Consider the following 21,679-nt stretch of genomic DNA (forward strand, 5'->3'; position numbering starts at 1 on the left):
GTTTTCTTATTTGCATCCTTTATACAGTACAGTAAAAAAAATAAAAATAAATCACTGGGGGCTATACAGTTTTGTGTTAATAATATTTTAATAGTTAACATATTACATAGACTCTGTATATTTACATAACATAATTACACATTAGTTCATGGACCACAGAACATTTGTCACCAGTGCTTCTTCCTTTTGATCCACATGAAAAACCAAAATGTGGCACAGATTAAAAACAATTATTTGTAATACTGTATAATATTAAACGTAAAAAAACAGTTCAAATAATTCCATTGCAGCTCTTGTGGAATGTTTCTGTCTGCGTTTAGTCAAGTTTTAATCTAAGATGAATCCAGTGTGGTGGTTCCTCAGCCTTGTACTCTGCATAGAAAGTCTATTGGGAGTGTCTGTTTGTAGTCCATAGTATTGCACTGGGATGCCGTTGCTGCCAGCTCTCAGCAGTTTATGCCCAGGCCAGTCCAGTGGTCTGGTACCATCAGGAAGTACTTGTCCATGGCCTCACAAAACCTCGCTCGATACAGCTCTGGGGACACTACTGTGGGCATCTTTCCTGTAGACACGTAATATTAAACAGATATATTTAAACAGCACAGAGAAAGCAATTATGGTGCTCATTATGACCAACATTCTCTGGAAGTGTGAAGCTAACTGTAGACACGGCTCTGTCTGTAGCTCTGTCAAATTAGACTAATCTGATCTTTATTTTAACACAATCTGACCATTAAGAACGGATTTAGTTGGAACTAGAAGAGGTGAGATAATTTGTATTGTTAATAAAGTCTCTCACACATAAAATTATAGTCACAAGCTAGCTAGCACTAGTCAACAGTTTTTCAGTTAGTCACTCACATTTTACTGAAAATCAAAAACCCATACGATCATGAACACTCATACTGATCACATGCGCCTAAATCCTTTTCGAGTTTTCAGACTATCTTAAAATTTGTTTAAAACTGTGTGTTTTTTTTTGACTGTGCAAATGTGTGCATCTCTGTCTCCATGGTAACTGATGAACATTCAACTACATAGACATACAGGCAGGACACCCCCAGCATGATGTTACTGCAAAGTATCAATAGGAACACTTTTGTATGTAGTGCTAATCTGTGTCATTGATTACACATCCATCCATCCATACACATTTTATAAACAGGACCTTTTCCAAAGTGCTGCACATAACTGATTTAGGAAAATAAAAAAAACAAACATACCTTGACCTCCCATGGATTTCACAACCATCTCCAGCCTCTTATCCCACGTAAATGTCCGAATATAATCTGAAAAATAATCAATCATTTCTTACATCATGATACATTCTTCACAGTTCTCAGTCTACCTTTAACAGCCACAGAAGTTGCCACAATAAAGGTATAAAAGGTCTTTCTGGGTATTTAGTATTAAACTGTAACATACATGGACCATTATTTTACATTTTTCTTATTGTAAACCGCAACATTGTCCCAGAGTTTTAATTTTTTTAATAATTGCATGCATGTACAAAATAGTGCGAGACAGTATGGGTGAAAATATGCAGGGTTACTCAAACAAACATGTATGAATCAATGAAAATAGAATTCTGAGTGAGCCTACACCATTTAACCAGGTTTGGGCCCAGCAAAGAGTAAAAGTCTAGTGATTTATGTAAAATTTGACTAAAATATACATCATTTGGGTGTTAATTCATAAATACCTATGATTCCAACAACCAGCTGGTCCGTGGCATCGTCCCGCCCAACCAAGAGGGAGTAGTCGATGATGAGATGACTGGACAGGAAGTAGGCGTCGCTGTGAATAGCAGCCCGGAGGATGGATTTACAGTGAGAGCGAATATACAGTGGGTTATCATGGATCAGCTTCAGCAGATTCTCGTCCAACAAAACAACCTCACAGCTCTCCTTCCCCGAGTCAGTCTTCACATTACGGTTCCTCAGTGAGCCTTTGAGATCGAATACCTGAGGAAAGCCCAACACTTAGACTTTTTATGCCCAGTTTTGCTTGTTTAAGAAAGTTTTTATTTATTTATTTTTTTACCTGAGCCATCTTCCGTCCATAAAAAAGGTTTTCAATCACTAACAAGTCAAGTTTCTTCTCTGTGTTGTTCTGGGAGTTCTTATACCCAATTCGATAAACGCCCAAAATCTTTGCAAGTGCCGTTGGACGCTGTTGGCGTAATTAATGGCTATTATCAAATACCTCCTCATAACACTTCTAATTATAATTTCTACAACACTGCACACCTTTTGTTGCGTAGCTCCAGTTATGTAGGTGAAGTAATGAGGTGCAAAATCCAAGAAAGACTGAACTTCTAATCTGGGCATTTGTTTCAGGATGAATCGCTCATCTAAAACAAAACAAAAATAAAAAGCAGTTATAGATAAAAATACATCAATGACCGTAAATTTTGTGTAGTAGCAGTTATGGTATTTCCACCTTCCGTTGCATAAAAAACTGCCCCTGATTTTCCACCACGGGCCTGCCAGTTCACACAGTGTGACAGAGAACGGACAAAATCCTCCTCGGAGCTTTCCATGATGACTTCTCGCATCTTGTGGAACTCTTCGGCGTAATATATCCGGCAGTAAAACTTGGCATTGGCATCAGAGAATTCTGGACAACGAACAAGCATTATAGATTACAAAACCCTTCAAACCTCAACAGAATTTAAGGTTTAAGATTTAATGTATAAATGATTAAACTAAAACACTTACGCAGCTCAATGTGAGGATTTGAAGTTTGTTTCTTCTGCTTGTCTGACAGGTCTGCATCTTCTGCACAAAAAAATTTCACAGCGATATTTTAGAAACAAAGAGTATTGTCAAGGAGATTTTTGGAGAACGTACTTAGTGGATCTGTATCGATAGAGCTGCGACTCTGCTGGGATGAGGCAGAATCATTGGGCCTCGCTGGACTGCTCTTTGCTTTCTCTCCAGCACTACTGAAAATGAAATATAAAGATTGACTAACAGTGTGTGTACCATTGAACTGATACTAAAACAGAGCTGGGCTATATGACAGTGCCATGTAACCCAAAAGGAAGTCAGATGTTTTGCTTCATACATTGTATGTTGAAAGTGACCGTGTACCTGTTGGACTGTGAAGATTCATCTCCCCCTGTGTTAGAAGTCTTCGATAGATCTTCCAGTGCAGTTTTATATTCCTTGCAGCTGAAGGCAATACATAGTATTAGCAATAAGGTGCATAAATAAATGATACAAATGAAGTGATTGGTAAAAGTTATTTACCTCAGTGCAAAGGCAATAATTGAACTGGGTTCTTTCTCACACACTGCTATGGGAACTCGCTCATGTTCATACATAAGATAGTGTTTGTCTGGCTCACTGAAAATACAGGTAAGTGAAATCAGGATTTTCTTCAGGTTCAGTTGCAAATCAGTTCAGAGTTGATGTGTATGCCAATTAAGTCAAATGTACTGATATTCAAATAGAAGAAGTTTTCATACAATGGAAGTGGAATCGGGTTGTAGCTGTTGCCAGGGAGGAAGTTTGCCAAGATGGCCTTCATTGTCGATTTCTCTTTGACTTGACTGTCAGTGGAGCCCAGTAAGTGCCCATCGAACACATCTGAACAACATAAACAAAACAATCTTATATCGGCAAAGAACTGATTAACTTAATACACATACATTAGGAAAAGGGTTCATATCTGTACCTTCAGGGATGCTAACAGAGTCTGGCTCTGTGGAAGAAGGAGCAGGAGTGACTGGCTCAGTGTTGGGATCTCCAGGAGAGGGCAGCACTGATGAAGAGGAGCCAGAGGGCATCGGAGTCAGGTAGCGGTCCTCTGAAAATATCACATCAGTCAGTCTTTATAATAAGTAATAGAGATATGGAAGGCCAGTACTGAATATGAGAAAAATGTATTGAAAAAAAATCCAAACTCTTACTCTTGTCTTATCTATAAATTAATATTATTAGTTAAAGAGACTGGATTTCATCTTATTTGTCAATACTTACCCTTTTCCCCATTCTGCACCACCGGGGATGGATTTCGAGGAGAGGAGTCCACAGCACCCTATAAAATAAACAAATACAGTACATTTTAAAAACTTACTTGGACTTGAGTGTGACCAGAGTGATAGCTGAATATGCTAAAAGTTGATGCTGTGTGAAAGATCTCTCAGAAATAAAACTATTTGCAATTCAAAATTCACAGATGAACATAAACTAAACAAAAATTAAAACTTCCACTAACCTTACTGTCATCCGCTGTGGTCTGTCTGTGCCTGCCTGGACTTGGAGGGACAGATAAGCGTTTTCTGCCCTTCTCCTGCTGAAATAAGTCCTGGAGCCTAACAGGGTTTGTATAGATTAGTAAGCAGTATAAACAACAGTTATAAAAAAAAGCACATTAGTGAGCACTGATTAGGGCTAACCGACTGTTCCAGGACTGTAACATCTCACACAGACTCTGTTTCTTCATCACCAGAGACTCGAGGATGGATTGCAGCTGCTGTGGCGTGTCAGGCCCACACACCTGCATACGAGCCTGGAGCTTTTCAATCCAGCTTCTTAGCTCCGCCTCTTCCATCTATAAAGAAGAATAAAATGATAAAAAATACACCCATACATTAAAAAGAACAGAATGGTGGGATTGTTGGCGGGTCTTTATATGTCTGTAGCTTGAGGTGTGTGATTTTACTTTGTTCCATAACTTACATCTTTCTGAGCAAACAGGTCCTCCATTTTCTCCTCCCGTGTTTTACTGAAAGTGTCGGTCTTAAGGGATGTGAGCCTGTCGTCAATAGCCAAGTACACCTGACCGATCCTGAGAGAAATGTGAACAATGAACAAATGCAAAGGAAACTAAATACTGAAAACTGCGTATCTACTTTGTACATACTTTAGAGAGAAGTCCTTAAGGTCTTGCTGGAGGTTGGTTTTGGATGGCCCTTGGTTCCTGATAAAAATCTTGGGACGGGGAAGGCAAATTTCCAATAATCGGACAGGGGTGTAACTGTAATATAAACATGTATTTTAATTTTTGCTATAGCCATATTTAAATATCACAGCATAGAAAGGCAAACCTGAAAGAAGCCACCATCTGATTGTATGAAAAGTACTGGTGGTAATCTTTATGTATAGAGTGTCCACAGGGTTCTGCATTGGCCCTCCTTGTGTACTGATGGCCATAGAAACGCAGCTCCAAGTATTTAGTAAAAGACATCGACCATGAATCATTGGAGAGAGGCACAACTGGAGTGACCTAGACAAAGGAGTAGGACAGGAGGAGGACAATTTCACATAATATAACTGAAGTAAATATCATTATCAATTGAATACATACTTGTTTACAAATACGACACCAAGAATAGTTCAATATAGTATGTTGGTATCCAGGTACAGGAGAGTCCAGCTCTTTTAGCACAATTTGCACACAGCCACTCCCATGCACAAACCGACGAACATGGTGCACCATGGGAGTTTCACAGTACATGCTTGGGCACTGGTAGGAAGGCCTGAAAAGAACCATATGGAAAAAAATACATACAAAACAAGCTGTTAATCATGGTGGTAATTTACATTGTATTATAATGTTATCCAACTCTGTTTTTTTTATTATGGAGTTGGAATTTGTATGGTCTTATATTGTGTTACATTTTAAAATTTAAGTAAATCATTTTGAAGCTTTTCTCACCTAAAACAATACCTCTCCAAAAATACACCAAGAGAAAGATCATTCTTTCCATAAAACTCCATTGTGACAATCCTGTTAACAAAAATACAATTACTTAAAATGTAGATTTGCTTTCAGCACATTGCAATAGTTTCTGAAATTATTAAACTTTACCATGGGCTGACGCAGGGGTTAGGGGCATTGTTGGATTGGGCTGATGAGCTGCTGAAGAGGACACACAGTCTCTGATGGTTGGCAGGGCTCAGACAATCCAGCTGCTAAAGGGAAATCATAAAATTACACAAAATGACTGGCAAAACACATTAACACTTGCAGCTGCCATTGGATGAATACAAGATTAAACCTACTTTAGGAGCCCAGCTTAAGTCATTGGATTTGCTTGGCTTGTCCTCTTCACTGTCTGCTTTGACTGGGCATTTCGCTTCAGCTTTGGTGTGCCCATTGACAGAAGGAATGGCAAACTGGTCGATGTTGTCTCTCTGTCGGATTCGCCCTCCCTTTGCCCTGTAGTCTGCCAGCATCTTGGCAAGGTCCTGACTGGTGCCCAGCTGCTCTGTGATGCGGGTGCTGGTCAGGCTGTGGCTGGGAAGGATGTGCATAGGTTTGACTGAAGCAGAACCGTTGCTAAGGACACTGACACCAGACGATGGAGAGGCCTCTTTGAGCAGTTGTTTCTTTCTGCGACTGTTGAGCTCCTTCAGATCCTTGTTCAGGAGCGGGGATAAGTAGACCTGGAGCACATACAACATAGATAAAATAAGATAATAATAATAAAATAATTATATAACAATATAACTCTTTCAATACATGAAACATATTAAATGGGTTTGAATATTTTTATGGGTCAACATTCTGTTCTGTGTGCTTTACTATTACCACTTTATCGTCACCTAATGAGTCAATATTAAGATGAGATACCATAAAGGCACATTAATAGTGGAATCTTGAAAAAAAAATTGGGGGATTTGTTTTTGATGGCATAAAAATATTAATCGGTGCTTCAGAATCAAAAGTTTGCCAAGTACCTGTTCAGGAAAGTAGTCCCTGCTTGGGCAGTGCATGCCTGGGGGAGTCAGAAGAAACGGCTCTTTGAATGTGATAAAGGGTGAAATGCAGAGTATAATATCCTTTAGCTCCTGTTTGAAAGTTGTGGAAAAGGTTTTCAGACGGTCATCAGAAGATGTCACCTGCTCTGCCACAAACAGCCCTGTATCATCCTGCAGTGGGTCCCTGAACAGTTTGGGAGTCGAAGTCTCTGAAGTTTCTCCATCCTCTAGTGCTCCCCTTTCCTCCTCCCCCGTTCCTCCTTCAGAGGTTCGGATCAAAGTGTCAGAACCCATGTCATGGTCTTCTTCCAGGAGAAAAGGCGGAGACACAAATAAAGGAGGGGCAGGCGGACTCGAAAACGGAGAGGAAGTCCTGACATCTGTGTTTTCTGATAGAGTCAGACAGGGTGAGTTTGCATTCAACTTGCCTGCACTATTGGCCACCTCTGTTACAGCTATGCCCTCTTCTAACTGCCCATCAGCAGACTCCTGAGATCCACTAGTTTTTCTTTCGCTTTCTTGGTGTACCAGTTCTTCCTCCTCTTCTTCCATGGTGGATCCCTCGAGCAGACAAGGGAAGGATGTGCTCGGAGCAACATTTGGAGGCATGGCAAACTCATCCATGAGGAATGAGATCTCCAGCTGTGAGTGGTAGGCTACACACACCATGAACATGATGATCTCCTTCACCCGGGACAACTCATACTCTGAGGCCCCACGGAGTTTGATGGAGCATCCCAGATGGGCGGGGCAACCTTCGAAAAACATCAGGGTCTTTACATCTTCTGCAACAGGGAAACACAATATTTATTTACACATTATTTTCTATTTAAATACTGAAGAAATGTATTGCCTCTACAGTATCCCAAGGCTTACCATTGGGCAGAGTAAAGGGCTGCATGTAAAACTTGTGGCAGGTTCCTAGTCGAGGTTTAGTCAGAAGCTGGTCCATGGACAGGACCAGATCGCCCTGGGTCATACGGCTGACCCTCTCCAACACTTGCTGGACATTATACAGAAAATATATTAAACATTACACTGCAAAATAATTCAATAGGGCAAATTTCTGTAGAGACCCTGTTTTCTATTAGAATGTATATTTTTCAAAGACCTGTCACCAGAAAAGTTACAGAGTACTCCTTTATTTTATTAAATATGAAAGTATGTGTACTCACCGCTTTGACATTGATAACCAAAGTGATGCCATGTTCCAGCAACATGTCCTGTGCTATTCGCGACACCGTCTTCTCCACCAGCACCAGGTTCGGACGCACATCGACTATCCGCTGCACATAGTTCTTCAGGAACTCTTTCTCCTTCAAACAACAACATTAGTTGCAGCTATTGTAATGTGGAAGTGAGAGTGACGCTGTGGTTTACCTGTAGCACTATGGGTTCAATGCAGGTGAACTTGGTCTCTTCCCTGTACAGATACTCTATGGAGCACTTCAATAGCAAGATTTTGGGATTCTTGATGTATGGGTTCATCTGATTGAAGAGAGTAAATTCAGTTAAGCACATCTTGAGGCATATTATCTTTTTGTGTATCTAAAATTGAATTGAACCATATCTTTAATTTATTTAGACACAAGAATCTTTGTTCACCTTTTTATGAGCTATGTTCTTGGTGCACACAAAACCATTCACCATTGTTGAGTCAAACTTTCTTCCTCCAGGAATCTAAGTCACAAATAAAGAAATGTTTTGTATGTAAAATGAATTGGTGCGTGATTATAACTGAATGAAAACATATTTATGTCACATGTCAGTCACATAAAAATATTTCTGAAAATGAGAAAATGATTTAGGAGAATTCACATTGACACTGGTTAACCTTTTTAATGTGAACAAACTGGCGGATATCCATGTCATCGTCACAGTTGCGGACATCGGGGTGAACAGTCTGGACTACCTGCCGCACAACAGGGACTATGATGTCCCGCCAAGATAGAGACAGGGACTCACTGTACAGCAGCTGCTGCAACAGCGCCATCATGTGGCTATGATTGGCTGAACTGAACAGAAATAAGGAAAAATACTGTCACAGAGTTTTCCAAAGGTACATTTTGTATCCATGAAGCTATTTGATAAACATATATTAGAAAAATGTTTACAAAGAAAGGGCAATTTTCTTCACTTACAGCAGCCTCTCCATGGCTTTCTTCTCTCCATTTTCTTCTCGGAGTTGATCCAGTGAACTGTGGTGCCAGCCCAGGGGAGTGAACAGCATTTCTTTTGCCTTCTCCTCCACACGTCGATTGAAGAGAGATTCTTAGAACGATTCAAATGAATTAAGATATGCTTAAATGTAATTACTAGTATGAACACCAGTTTCAAAATTATTTAAAGCTTGAAGACCTGCCCAATTATACCTTGAATGAAGGCATCACTTATGACAATGTTCTGTCCTCCATCCTCAGAAACAAGAAATTCAGCTGCAGCTGCAATATGGAGAAAAGATATGAAGTAAGGCAGAAAGTACAGGGCCATTTTGTTGAATAAAATATAATTAATGAGTCAATATGTGTCAGATTTAATACAATTTGGAAATCATGGTGAATATCATCAAACATTTACAATGGTTAAAAAGGAGTTTAACTCAATAAAGGCACACGCACATACGTAATAAGTGATTATGGATAATACCTTTTTGCTCAGTGGAAACTGGCACATGTGGATATTTAGCCTGTTTCTTGATGTGGAAGTTCACATTGTTTTGTTCCATATTGAGGTTTATGGAGGCAGCAGAATCACTGTCCACCACTGAGTGGAAACTGCTGACCGATGTCCTCTTACTGGGGCTGGCCGAATCTGGACAGGAAGATGAGTCAAAACAAGCGCAAAGAACAGACACTACAAACACAGTAGATTAGATTACACTTAAACAAAGTAGATACATACTAGGCATGGTGTACTCCTCTGCAAGCTGCTCTGTGTCGCTATCATCAAACTTAATATCTTTGAACCAGGATGGCTCAGACTGTCCCTCTATGGAGTTTACACTGTCGCTGTCTGGAGAAGGCGTTTCAGAGAACTCTGTACTCTACACAGCAGACACACCAGAGTCAGCATTTTCTACTTGAATAAATCTATTGTTAGGCTTTTACTGATTGCTAGTGATTAGTACAACTCTCCTGAATCCTAACTGTCTTGCTTTCATCATGTAATGTTTTTCCTACCTGAAGAGGGCGATAGAGAGCATACTCGTCCCGAAACAGCTGGTCATGATGGGTGACACAGTCCAACCATCGACCATCCACCAACGCTTGGCCAATAGCTATTGCCTGAGCTCTACATGCAAAACATAACATGAAATATGAGAAATTATGCATCATAAAAAAGCCAAAGAAAACTGAGCATGTTAGTAATAAAAGTTACCTGGTGGAGATGGTACCATTTCTAAGTAGCCAGTTGACAAGCTCTTTTCCCACAATGCAGTTTGGGTAGGTCCTCAGCCAGTATCTATGATCCTGAAACTCCATGCCAGTGCTGTTGTGGCAGATTTTCTTCCACAATTCCTTAAGCTGAGAGGAGTCCTACAAAGCCATGTAAGAAGCATAAGCTTGAAGAAGCAAAACAAAAATCTAATTGTTATCAGCTACCAACATACCAGTAGGATTTTTCTTTCTTCTTCTTCCCGGTGGTCCATTTTGGAGCCACTTTTGGAGGCAGAGATGGCACGGCTGGGAGGTGGGCTGACTGCACTCTCGTAGGAAGGCCCCATAGTCCCTCCAGAGCGATCAAGAGATAGATTGGTCACACTTGCAGACCTGTTGAATGCACAAATCAAAACTTTGGCTCAGTTTAACTTACTTTGTAGTTCTGGGAAACAGACAGACAGCTGACCTCTTCCTTGCAGGGGATTTTCCAATGTCTTCTTGCAGTGTGGAGAGTCTGGAGTTAAGGCCAGCGTTTTGAGGTTCCTGGTGAAGCATACTGATGTACAAAAATATGAAGCTGTTATACCTGTACATTATAATGCATACACACACACACACACACACTTTTACAATTAAAGAGTGAACAATTGTAACAGAGGATAATAGCACTAGAAAGTGTTAAGCTTAACTTAGACAGCAGCGAATGAAAAACAAATCAAACAGCTAGACTCACGTCTTTCTCATCCCAACAGGAGTTTTTCTATGCCAGGAAAGAGAAGGGAAAAAGAATTTCTTTGAGCACTGGCAGAGAATATAAGCAAGAAGCACAACGATTCAAGTAAAAGTAGCATACATTTGAATGCAAACAGGCGGAAAATACAAAACACATGCACTGTTAAAACAATCCATTCAGCCAATATCATTTCAAAAAGCCAGTTCAATGTTTTTCTTTCACACTGAAAGATATGTTGTTTCACCGTGAAATGTGTGAAGTAGTGAAATACATTCAGTATTATGAAATTTTAAATCAAAACACAGCATCAAACAAACATCACTCAAAATGCTGAAAGTCAAAATAAAAGATGCAATGATAAAGGAAGCACAGCCACAGGATGATCACAGAGAGTAAAGAGCAGCTTCATGAAATTGAAAAGAAAATTCGCAGTCGAGTTTGATTCATTGATGCAGTCTGTTCTGATAGTACCTCTGCCAGGTGGAGTCTTCCTCTAGAAAGATGTTCCTGCTGGCTTTGCGCCCTCCAACAGGAGTGCGAGGCTCGCTGGGCTCCAGCACACTGATGGAGCAGGAGTCTGATAAAACGCTGAGGTCTTCTCCAATGGAGCCAGACTCAGCAGAGTGAGCATAGTTAAGCGCCAGTTTACGACAGTATGTACAGGCACGGAGGTCTCCTGGACATAGAAGAGAAACACATGAAAATGTCGGACTAAAGTTCATGTTAATATTTTAAAACATACCTGTGTATCCCATAAATTTTCCAGGAATTTCTTGATTGCAACAGCGACTGCAGAAGATCTGCCCACACAAACGACAGTGGTGACGCCGACGGAACGTTGTAAACTTCTCATTGCAGTCATAACATTCCTTGCACTGGCTGTCGGGCATCCAGTACTGCTTCAGATCACTGTCCTAAAAGATATCAAGAGGAGACCTGTTAGAGGAAAACTGAACATGTGAAAAGTAACTGATATGATATGGAGTTAGTATTAGAGGCATTGGTTACCTGACTCTTCCCCTCCATTATCTCTTTAAGCCTCTTCAGTGCTGTTCTGAGCTGCACAGCAGTGCGGGGATCATGAGTGCTGAGAGAGGAGTCAGACTTTCTACTGCCATCTAAACACATGAATAGACACACATAATAGCACAAATAACACACAGTTAGTATTTCAAATATTGAACAAATATGATCCTTTGACTGTGTGTTTAAATAAATGTTACAGAGGCACACTTTTGGTACACTGCTCTCTCTTTGTAATAAGAGGTAACAAAAGATAAGAAATTGGAACATATGCAAATTAAAAGTTTCAGTTGAAAACCAAACAGTGAGTTCATGTTAGATTTACAAACATGGCAAACACTATTTAAACTATTAGTACCTTAGTGTAAGATTATGGCAAACCAAATACCTTGGAGTGCAGCTCTACTGAAAAGCAAACGCAAACTTGCACAAGTGCACACACATGCACTCACATCAAGTTAAAGCAAACCTAGACAAAGGTGTGAAACTAAAAGTTACTGTATTTAACTAAACAGTGCAGAGCCCTCACCTGGCCAATCCACTGGAACTAAAAAGACATGAGAACGGTCAACTGTCAGTAAATACAATCCCAATCTTTCAAAATAAAAAAGTATTCACAAGCATGTAGAAAGGACAAAGGCTTTTAGTTCACCACAATTGTTATTTATTTACAAAGAAATAGATATTGCACAGAGCAGTTAAATATTGGGCTTTCCCAGTGATCTGAGATTTGTTTTTTGAACATCATTCTGTATCTTGATTTCTTTTATGCTGTTGAGAATTTAAAATTGTGTGTATACAGAATACACGGATTAAAGTAATGAATCTACAGACTTATAAAGACATTTTAGGAATGTAAAGATAACTTGTGGATAATTGAGGGGATGAAATCAATTTCTCTTCAGATATTTCAAGCCTCTAATCTATGGCTCACATAAGTATGTTGACAAGATGTTTATGTAACTAGATGTATATGTGTTGAATTATATAGACACCAATAGTGTAATTTCCCCCAAAATAAATCTAAGCTTAAAGCTGGAATTTATTGATGTCTAAACTGACAACTGAACTGAAATTGCATTAGGGATTTGTCTTATGTCAACAGCAATGACACATCCTTGGAAAAGATAGAACTAAAAATATATATTAAAAAAAATACCATAAAGCATGAAATAGCTGTTACCTGAGGCGGTGGAGGTGCGTCGGAGATGGTCAGAGCGCTGTTTCCGGTTGGACCTGGATCCATGTCCTGAGAGGGAAGGACTGACAGACCAGCTCCTCCTCTCAGAATGAGAGGAAGGTGACGGCACATCTGCTTTTTCTGCAACAGAGGAGGGAGGCCGCCCCTCCTCTGAACAAACACATGGAGCTGCATTAACATAGTTGTACTGCTTGGGAATGACAATATAAAAACAACCAGTACATGCTGACAGATTTGTAATGCATATATTCATGCAAAGCAAGTGTTCATAATAACTGTGATATTGTGCATTGGTATTGGAAAGTATAGTTTTTCTTTTTTCTTTTTTTTTTTGTTCTAACAATCCTGTGTGGGAAGCATTACTTGGTGTCCAGTGAAAGCATTTGAAGAACTTGTACTGCAATATGTATAATCAATGTTTTTTGTTTGTTTGTTTGTTTGTTTTTAAATCAAACACAATATTTTGTTGAGCTGCTTTTTAAAGTGCAGATGTAAAAATTGGAATACAAGCGTAAAGACTTTAAAGGCAAACAGCATGTGTGTCATGTGGCTCTGGGGTAATAGCCCTGATCCAAGCAGGCGGCCTCTATCAGCTGACCACACAAGACTGCAGATAATTAGCTTGACTGGTGCTATAGTGAAAGCAAAAGGTATAGACTACTGTACATAAAATAATTTCTACTCCTGGAATTACTCTGCATTGTAGTCTACTCCATAGCAATTAGTAATCCTGACCTTTGTTACTGAATCGAAACAAGTTGACAAATGAGCTGTATGCAGATCGGAGGGGAGGCTCGTCCTGCTCCGGTGTCAGAGGTTTAAATTGTGTCAGATGTGAAGGGCTGGTGGGAGAGAGGACAGGCGGGTCAATGCTCCAGTCTGTTGAGGATGAAGACGACGATTTGTCATCTGCTGCCATGTCATATACCCTCCTGAAGAAGAAGAAGAAAGAAAAAAGAAGAAGAAAAACGTATATGTGTTATACATTTGCTATAACACAGATATAGACTACAACATAAAATGTATATTTGTTATCCCATGGGCTTTGCTTCTAGAGGTTGCAAATAGTTACAAAATAAAGAGAAAAAGAAAACAGCAAACTCCTGAGGTGTTTATTTTCGCTTTACATAATAAACCCAAATAGTATCTTTACAATGGCTTATAAACAATCATAATGTTGAACTCCCACTCTTGACTTGCAACTGCCACATGCTAAGTAACTGCTAAAGTCTAGTTGCCTGGACGAATCCAGACTCATCGCTGTACCAGCGGCTGATACAGAGAAATATCCTTCTGGATTTCCAGGCAAAAAGTCTAGAGCTCTATAATCGACATTTCGAGTTTATAAATGTGGCTAGTGGGTTAGCTATCAGCATGATTTTAAATACTCAAGAATCTTAGCATGATTTCAACAGGTTTGGACTGTATCACGAGTGCCCTTAGATCATAATGTAAAGGAAACAAAAAGGCAGAAGCAGCAGAATTACATCTTGTTCTTAATCATGTGACCACAACAGGCCAGAGCATGGCTGCTGTAGCTTCCTGTCTATTTGAGAGTCAAAGATACCTCTATAGATTAATGACACTACCACTATCTGACAACAAGGAACAACAAAGCATATGGTCCAGGAAAAGTAATAAAATATCGGCTCGTATTTCTTTTAATACTAATTGAGTTATATGACTAAAATACATGGGGAATAAAATGGATTATGCTAGCAATTTAATCCGACAGTGCTTCATTGGCAAAACGATGGAATAATTCCCAGACTTACTGACAAGCGCCAGCGCTTTCTTGCAAAAACTGACAACCTAATAATTATATCATCGACAGAGAACTAATGAAGTTATCTTACCCGGCTAATCTTAGCATGCTAGCTAGTCAATCTGATCTTGAAATAGAAAATGGGGTTAAAGAGAGCTAAAACCATGTGACAGTAAAATGTCCAATTTACCTGTTCCGTTATGAATTCCTCATCACTCTCCCCAGTTCTTCCTCTCTCAAAACATCTGTGAGACACCCAAAGCGAGACACCCAAAAAGGATCGCCGACTTCCACAACACATAGGGCAGACCAGGCTAATCGTACCAGATCGCAGTGATAAGCAGACAGAAGCAACAAAAAGTATTATTAATCATATTTAGAACTTTTATCAGTCTTGTCGTTTCGGATCCTGTAAGCGAATAAGAGCAACATTTTCATTTAGCTATTTTATCGTAGAAGAGAGTGAAAAAAAAAAAATACACCCTGCGCATGCGCGCATATACGGCGGTCTTTTGTTGTTGTTTGAAAATGGCTTCAACATTGGATTTTGCTTAAACTTCATTTAAGCTTAATTTCTTCCACGGAAATACCACAAAGTTTGCTGGAGGTCACTATCGCATTCCATTGTACGTAATGCATTTGTGTGATTTTTAGCCTGTTTAGTATGATGTTGCGCGTTAACGCTAAATCAGTTTACAATAGCGTCAGGATCTTGTAATCATGTAGCTACTATTATCCACGGGATCTGGGCTACCATTAAATGAATTAACGTTATAGCGAGGCTTTTTCCACTCTGATGATGCTGTTTTGTTTGACGTTAACATTAGCTAACATACTGCAGTGTTAACTAATATCCAGATTTTAACATTTTCCTTAACTTTCTGCTTTTCTTGTAGGACTCAACATGATGTTACCAGTGAAGACTATGGCACCTTCAAAGGTTGTAAAGCAGTCTTCAGTTGCAGCATCAAAGATCAAAACCAAAATGCTCAGTAAGTAAATATCTATTGTTATTGTATTTAACGTTACTAACTGTCTAATAAATATCCAACATCTCCCCACCAGACACATCCTCCTTTTTCAAGGTCTCTTTAAAGATGAACAACAAGGCTCTAGCTGTTGCTTTAGCTGCAGAAAAAGAAAGAAGCAGACAGCTGGAAAGGGAGATTGTTTATCTTCAGAAAAAAGTTGAAGGACTCTGCTTTGATTTGGCAGTAAAGAAATACAAGCAGAGGAAACTGGTAAGTTATTATGTATTTTCTATGAGATTTATCACATAACTTCAAATGTTTCATGCAAGCTTGTGTAGTATGTTTAAACCTTACTTTTTTGTTTTACAGTTCATCATATTAAAAAATCTACAGAACAATACTCTGAATCACCTAGAAATGGTGACAGATCTTTTCTTATCTGACAATGTAAACAGCTTTCTACTCAGGGTATATATTTGTCACACTGTGTTAGCGCGATCATTTCTTCTGATGTCAATGCCTACTTTGTGTTTATTCCTAAGGATGTTCCTAATTCACTTGGTGACCAGAATAATGTGGCTAATACGGGGGGTGAAATTCGTCTATTGTAAGAAAAATAATGAAATTATAAATAGTTTACTGTTGGTAGATTCTTGCTGGTCATGCTAATAATGTACTTTTTCAGTCCTGCAGGACCTTTAACCTCTAAATCAGAAGTTCCAAAGGATTTTTCATGTCCACCACAACAGCCTACTGAAGAGCTAAACCTGTCACTGGATGATGCTGATGATGACGAACTGAGAAAATCCAGAAGTTCAATTCATGTATTCAATGGTATTAATTTTATATAATTAACTTATGCATATTGATAGAACATAGAACACAAAACACCAAGCTGTCTGAGCTAAGATAAGTGGAAAAAAATATTTAGACATGCGGAATAGATTTTATAGCAACACTTATAATGTATAGTTACTGTTGTAATTTTAATACTGATAATGACATAATATTATGTTTGCTTTCAGTTGTCAATGACTGGAAAAGTCTTGCTATCCCACCTGTGCAAACGCCTTCCCTGCCAAGCACAAGGACTTCTAGCAGCTTAAGGGATGAGGTGGACAGGCTGTCAGTGATGTATGCCCAGAATGGATATGATGTGAATACAGTTCCGGGTTTTCAGCGCAGAGAGTCTGTAAAGAGCAACTGTGAAAAAAACAAGTCTAATGTCTCTGAATCTGAACACAGTAGAAAACCTGATAAGACAATCATTTTCGATTCAACCATGGAGCTGACTGTTACTTCTGCTCCTGATATAGTTACTGTTGGGGAGGAACCCCGAACCAATCGCTCCTCTGACAAAAACATAAAAATCAGTAACAAAGATGAAGCAGCTTGCATCAAAATTCACAAACCACAAGCAAAGATGACACAAGAAATGAATGTACCAATTTTTACTCAGCTAGAGAAAGATGCAGTGTGTGCACAGGATACAAACGCAAAGCTTGTGGAGCCACAAAAGGACAAAGCACAGTGTAAAAATAAGATTGCCTCTCGCATACCAAAAATGACAAAAAGTGTTTTGACAAACTCCAAGAAAAGGGAAAATCTGAAACTTGGTGACCAGTTAAATGTAGAAAATGTCAATACTCCCCTACCTGATATGGATGATTATTTTAATTATAATGAAATTCTGAAATCCACCAATTCAAGCAAGCCTGTGGACTTAAAATTGCAAAATGCAGAAGGAATGTCCAATATTAACTGCAGGAGATCTAAAACTAAGAGCCGGAGAATGTCTTCATCTCGAAAGAAAACTTTTTTCATTCCACCCATGCTTTCAAGTGATGTCACACATGAAAGTGAATGGGCTTTTTTAGAATCTGCTCAACATTTGGGAAGGCCTGAATCTGAAAATCAAGAGCAGGACAAATTAAGGCTGTGGGACCATAACAAAACAGACACTAGATCAGTTGAGTTATTTTTAGATGGTTATTTAAAAGAGGATAAAAATATTTCTGAAAAGGCCTACCAAAATATTTCCATGGTACACGAGGAACCCACAGAAGTTCAAGTTAGTTCAAAATTAAACTGCAGGACAACTCGAAGCAAAAGAGGATCCCAAACTACAAGGAGAACATTTGACCTGCCGTATGCCGAAAGTAATGGTGACCAAACTTCTACAAATGTGGAGGATGAGTCTAAAGAATTTAATTTCTCTACAGATATGAATGAGGAAGACGATAAACAGGACTATCTCAGGCTATCTGTCCAGTCCATAAACCATAGTTTGGACAAAATACACCACAATGACCACAATCCTGAAGCTCTCACAAAACGTGTAAAAATGCATAAAGCAAAATGTAGGAGAACATTTGTAATTTCAACAAACAACTGTGGCCCTTTATCAGATGCATCTGTTATGGAGGATGAGGTCACTTGTATGAGATCAAGCACAGACGTGGTAAAACCCGCTGCTGTAAAAGAGCCATGTGTAGGAAACAAATCAGTTTCAGACACACATTGTCTTGAAGCTTTGGTTAGCTCTTGTAAGCGCCCTTGGGTGGCCACTGAGGATACAGAGGAGGACACCAACCAAGTACCAACAGCTGATAGCAAAGCAACGGAACCAAGACTTCAGACTTCAGACTTTCAGCTCCCTAAAAAAGCCAGACTGGATGATGCAAAAGCTGAAAAAAAGAAATCTGTTCAGAAGGAAGAGAGCAGTACAAGAAAAAAGAAAAGCACAGGCAAACTTGATGAGAAAAATGATCACAACAATACTGAATCTAGGAGTTCCATGTGTCCTTTTGATAATGACCTCCCTGATTTCGACAAGTCTGTGGACAATTCACAACTGGTTGATTCATTGTTTGGTCCACATGAAGATGAACTGCACACAGGCATTAAGGAGACTAAATTCAAGATGAACAGAAACCCCAAACAATATCGTAAAACATCAAAGTTGCATGCACCCGTTAACCTAAGAGAGACATTTGTTGTGTACAGCCATTTTTCTTCAAGTCATTCAACAGTGCAGCCAGATGGGGGACTTATAATGGATGAGATGCCTCCCTGGTTGGATCAACATGTCAGCAGTGCAGATACTGAGATGGACTCTGTGATCTGTACCCCCAGAAGAGAGACAGCTACCAAGACAGAAGCATATGGCCCATCTCCCAACAATGTATCAGGTAATATATCATGATTTATTTAAGATTTTTACAAAGGGTAGCCCACCTCACCCCCTGTTGGTGTCACTAATATGGAACTATGTAATAGGTTTTATTGGTTTTGGCTGTGTTGCAGTGGGAAGAGTCCTAACTTCACTGACAAACACAATTTCAACCCCAGATAAGGAAAATGGCAGGCTAACAAGACGAAAAGGCCCTGTGAGTTACAAGGAGCCGTCCCTTAACAGGTCAGTCTCATGTCATTTTTCAAAATTCTATTCAAAATTTAATATAAATTTAAATGTGTTCTTTTTACAGTAAAATAAGACGTGGAGACAAGTTTACGGATACTGAGTTTTTGAATTCACCAGTATTTAAGGGCAAGAAATCAAAGAAAACTTCCACAAAGACAAAGTGCTAAATACAACGATAACTGATTGTTTTTGGGGTTTTTTTTTACTGTAAGTCTGACTATTTTTTTTCTAATAAAGACATTTACCAGTTTTATGTTTCCCTGGTGTCAATTATTCCTTCATCTGCATTGGATCAAACATTTCTCAATTGGTTTTTGGGTATGTAAGCCTGTGTATTGTCACAGAGATTGACAGGAGGTTGGTCATGAATAATTTAGACTGGCAACTGAGAAGTCTGCCCTGTGATCCACATTACTCTTTTCTTTAGGGCTGCAATGCTTGTGAGCCAGATTCAATGTAGAAAGCGAACCATGCCTTCAATGGTCAGGTGCACTGTCAGTTATAGTGCAGTTATTTGGTGAGTAAAGCTTTTTTTTTTTTTTATTAATTTGCTTGTCATTCAGATACTGTAATTTTGGATTCTGGATCACATTCATATGGCTGCTTTGTTTTCAGTTAATGTTTCGAATTTAGAAAATGGGAGCAAGGAGGCTGAAAAGAGATCTTGAAGTTCTTCTGTGAGTTTAAAATGACATAAGAAGATATAGACATTTTTGTCATAGCTGGAGTAGTCTATAATTTTTTTCCTAACATGCAGTGGGGACTACATCGGGCAGAGAATTAGAGAGAAGTCATTTGATCCAAAGGGGAAGGGGACCGCCACAATGCTGGATGACCTGGTATTAAACATAACATAACTACACTTCGATAAACTACAATGTATTATCAATTGGATTTTGTGTTGATTACAGGCCCATTATGATCTTGCAATTAGTGTTGCTCTTTGGTGGCTGAATAAAGAAGAGGGGCGGTATGTGTTTGACAGAGACATTTTGTAAGCAGCTTTTAAATAATGTGGCTGTCAAATGTGAAACAACTGTAAACTAAAATACATTTTTTAGTGGAGCTACAACTGCTGCCCATTATCCAAATCACTTGGAAAGAGAAGCTATGATCCTATCATCCTTTGCCGGCATGATTATGGTGAGTGCCATAGTCTAAAACGTTCAAAATGTATGTTTACCAGCCATAAGTTATGTTATTTGTTTCTTTTTCTTTAATGTGACATGCCTTCTCCAGAATAAGCTGCCAGTTGAAGAAATTCTGGCTCTATACAAATGTAAACCCGCTGCTACTTACTCCAATGAGCATTCAAAGGTAGAGTAAAGGTCTAATTTAGCTTAAACTATAAGATAATTGTGTATGTTATTTTCCTAAACATTTGTTTCATTCCTAGGCAGCAATTGTTTACCCTTTTACATTGTCGTACCATCCATTTGCTATGCTCTCCTCTTACAAGGCTGTACACCATTCGAAGAAGCAGAGTGAGTGACAGTGTATCTGTAACATTCACCTAAATTGAGTTCAACAACTTTTGAAATCTCCTATTAAGATGACAAGTTGAAACGATGGCTGTCTGAGAAGGCCAAGGCTAATGCTCTTCCAACTCGGCCATCATCTTCTTCCTCATCATCTCAGTCATTCCTAAGTGTAGGTTATCACATTTTATCACATCAGATATGCTGAAGAGTATGGGTGCCTAAACCTTCTATTGGATGCAAAAGTGTAAGTGGAAATATACAATTCACCCCTCCTGGGCTGCATCAAAGATGCTCTTCATTTGGTATCCCTGCTCAAGAGCAATTACCCTGTTAAATGTAGCAGTACCCTTCTGCCATCTAGTGGCTATAACTGCAGTATTTGTTTGCAGGACACCAGTGAGTACCACGAAGAAAGGACTGAAAATTATGAAGGGTCACAAGAATCTCTTCAGGACTGAGAGGACCATCCAAACTTAGAGCAAGTCAAAATACTTTAAATGTATTTTGTTGAATACTAATAATGCAGCAAAATATCACATTTAGGGTGTGCTTGTTTTCTGTTTTGGTTTGTAGAACCAGTGCTGTTGTTATAATTAGTTTAAAAACCACCACAGTGTTGAAGTGTCAACAATGGACACATTGATTTGTGATGACCTTGGACTTTCTGTGTGAAAAGTTTTAATCTGCTTGATAATGCATAGCTGAATAAAATGTCCATATCAATTAAATGGGTTCAGTGGGTCAGTAATTTGCTTAGTGTGAGTTCTGCATTGATGATTCAGGGATTTCCACTGTACGCCCTGAATCAGGACTTTAGGCAGTCGTGCCAGCTTGGTAAATCCCTCGTCATTGAAAAAACAGCTAATGTGGGGTCTTGTAACCTTTTGATTGAGGTTTATATAACAGGGCTGTGGTTTTGTGGCTTTGTGAGTCCACCATTTAGTGCAGGGTACGGGCTTCAGCACACTTTCAGGATGAGCAAGGTAAG

The 21,679-nt window shown here is 39.2% G+C and overlaps 3 protein-coding genes across 11 annotated transcripts; 2 read left to right on the forward strand and 1 right to left on the reverse strand.

Moving 5' to 3' along the window:
* Positions 1–69: 69 nt before the first annotated feature.
* pikfyve (phosphoinositide kinase, FYVE finger containing) lies at positions 70–15,260 on the reverse strand. Of its 6 annotated transcripts, none has more exons than XM_055165874.1 (43): positions 15,006–15,260; positions 13,786–13,982; positions 13,033–13,200; positions 11,835–11,944; positions 11,569–11,740; positions 11,298–11,502; positions 10,827–10,853; positions 10,560–10,649; positions 10,324–10,483; positions 10,092–10,249; positions 9,893–10,004; positions 9,615–9,756; positions 9,360–9,524; positions 9,086–9,154; positions 8,855–8,984; positions 8,548–8,728; positions 8,319–8,393; positions 8,094–8,201; positions 7,889–8,029; positions 7,590–7,716; positions 6,693–7,498; positions 6,015–6,398; positions 5,821–5,921; positions 5,668–5,739; positions 5,317–5,488; positions 5,057–5,235; positions 4,873–4,986; positions 4,689–4,797; positions 4,406–4,560; positions 4,225–4,321; positions 3,987–4,044; positions 3,682–3,813; positions 3,473–3,593; positions 3,255–3,350; positions 3,096–3,176; positions 2,853–2,944; positions 2,721–2,780; positions 2,443–2,619; positions 2,250–2,353; positions 2,044–2,172; positions 1,703–1,964; positions 1,224–1,289; positions 70–562 (listed from the first exon to the last, which is right to left on the reverse strand). In XM_055165874.1, the coding sequence occupies exons 2-43, from the start codon at positions 13,967–13,969 to the stop codon at positions 447–449; spliced, it is 6,207 nt and encodes a 2,068-aa protein (XP_055021849.1). In that variant the 5' UTR covers positions 13,970–13,982; positions 15,006–15,260; the 3' UTR covers positions 70–446. The 6 variants fall into 6 exon arrangements, with proteins under 6 accessions (XP_055021849.1, XP_055021773.1, XP_055021807.1 ...); XM_055165798.1 differs by having other exon boundaries at positions 2,853–2,947; positions 15,006–15,259; XM_055165832.1 differs by having other exon boundaries at positions 5,821–5,924; positions 15,006–15,259.
* Positions 15,261–15,292: 32 nt separating this feature from the next.
* Positions 15,293–19,450, forward strand: sgo2 (shugoshin 2). Of its 4 annotated transcripts, none has more exons than XM_055166455.1 (9): positions 15,293–15,441; positions 15,712–15,807; positions 15,881–16,056; positions 16,156–16,254; positions 16,329–16,393; positions 16,472–16,620; positions 16,812–18,977; positions 19,066–19,204; positions 19,275–19,450. In XM_055166455.1, exons 2-9 carry the CDS (start codon positions 15,720–15,722, stop codon positions 19,375–19,377), a joined length of 2,985 nt encoding a protein of 994 aa, XP_055022430.1. In that variant the 5' UTR covers positions 15,293–15,441; positions 15,712–15,719; the 3' UTR covers positions 19,378–19,450. The 4 variants fall into 4 exon arrangements, with proteins under 4 accessions (XP_055022430.1, XP_055022482.1, XP_055022504.1 ...); XM_055166507.1 differs by having other exon boundaries at positions 19,093–19,204; XM_055166529.1 differs by having other exon boundaries at positions 19,138–19,204.
* A 396-nt stretch (positions 19,451–19,846) lies between these two features.
* On the forward strand, positions 19,847–21,149 carry LOC129412663 (uncharacterized protein C2orf80-like). The gene is made up of 8 exons (XM_055166993.1): positions 19,847–19,887; positions 19,968–20,049; positions 20,122–20,204; positions 20,272–20,353; positions 20,450–20,527; positions 20,607–20,694; positions 20,763–20,860; positions 21,081–21,149. The coding sequence occupies exons 1-8, from the start codon at positions 19,847–19,849 to the stop codon at positions 21,147–21,149; spliced, it is 621 nt and encodes a 206-aa protein (XP_055022968.1).
* Positions 21,150–21,679: the final 530 nt, after the last annotated feature.

The sequence above is a fragment of the Boleophthalmus pectinirostris genome, unplaced genomic scaffold (assembly GCF_026225935.1).
Source record: "Boleophthalmus pectinirostris isolate CB_2022bp ecotype Guang Dong unplaced genomic scaffold, ASM2622593v1 HiC_scaffold_1, whole genome shotgun sequence".
Lineage (NCBI taxonomy): Eukaryota > Metazoa > Chordata > Actinopteri > Gobiiformes > Gobiidae > Boleophthalmus > Boleophthalmus pectinirostris.

Bases quoted from the DNA above. Each gene is read 5' to 3' on its own strand.
- pikfyve (XM_055165756.1), bottom strand. From the start codon at position 13,969: ATGGCAGCAGATGACAAATCGTCGTCTTCATCCTCAACAGACTGGAGC. The intron at 1,965-2,043 runs GTAAAAAAATAA...GGCTTTCCTCAG, and splicing joins ATGGACGGAAGATGGCTCAG to GTATTCGATCTCAAAGGCTC. The intron at 563-1,223 runs GTATGTTTGTTT...ACGTGTCTACAG, and splicing joins GAAATCCATGGGAGGTCAAG to GAAAGATGCCCACAGTAGTG.
- sgo2 (XM_055166455.1), top strand. From the start codon at position 15,720: ATGATGTTACCAGTGAAGACTATGGCACCTTCAAAGGTTGTAAAGCAG. The intron at 16,255-16,328 runs GTATATATTTGT...TTTATTCCTAAG, and splicing joins TAAACAGCTTTCTACTCAGG to GATGTTCCTAATTCACTTGG. The intron at 16,394-16,471 runs GTAAGAAAAATA...GTACTTTTTCAG, and splicing joins GGGGGTGAAATTCGTCTATT to TCCTGCAGGACCTTTAACCT.
- LOC129412663 (XM_055166993.1), top strand. From the start codon at position 19,847: ATGGGAGCAAGGAGGCTGAAAAGAGATCTTGAAGTTCTTCT. The intron at 20,050-20,121 runs GTATTAAACATA...TGTTGATTACAG, and splicing joins CCACAATGCTGGATGACCTG to GCCCATTATGATCTTGCAAT. The intron at 20,528-20,606 runs GTAGAGTAAAGG...TTTCATTCCTAG, and splicing joins ACTCCAATGAGCATTCAAAG to GCAGCAATTGTTTACCCTTT.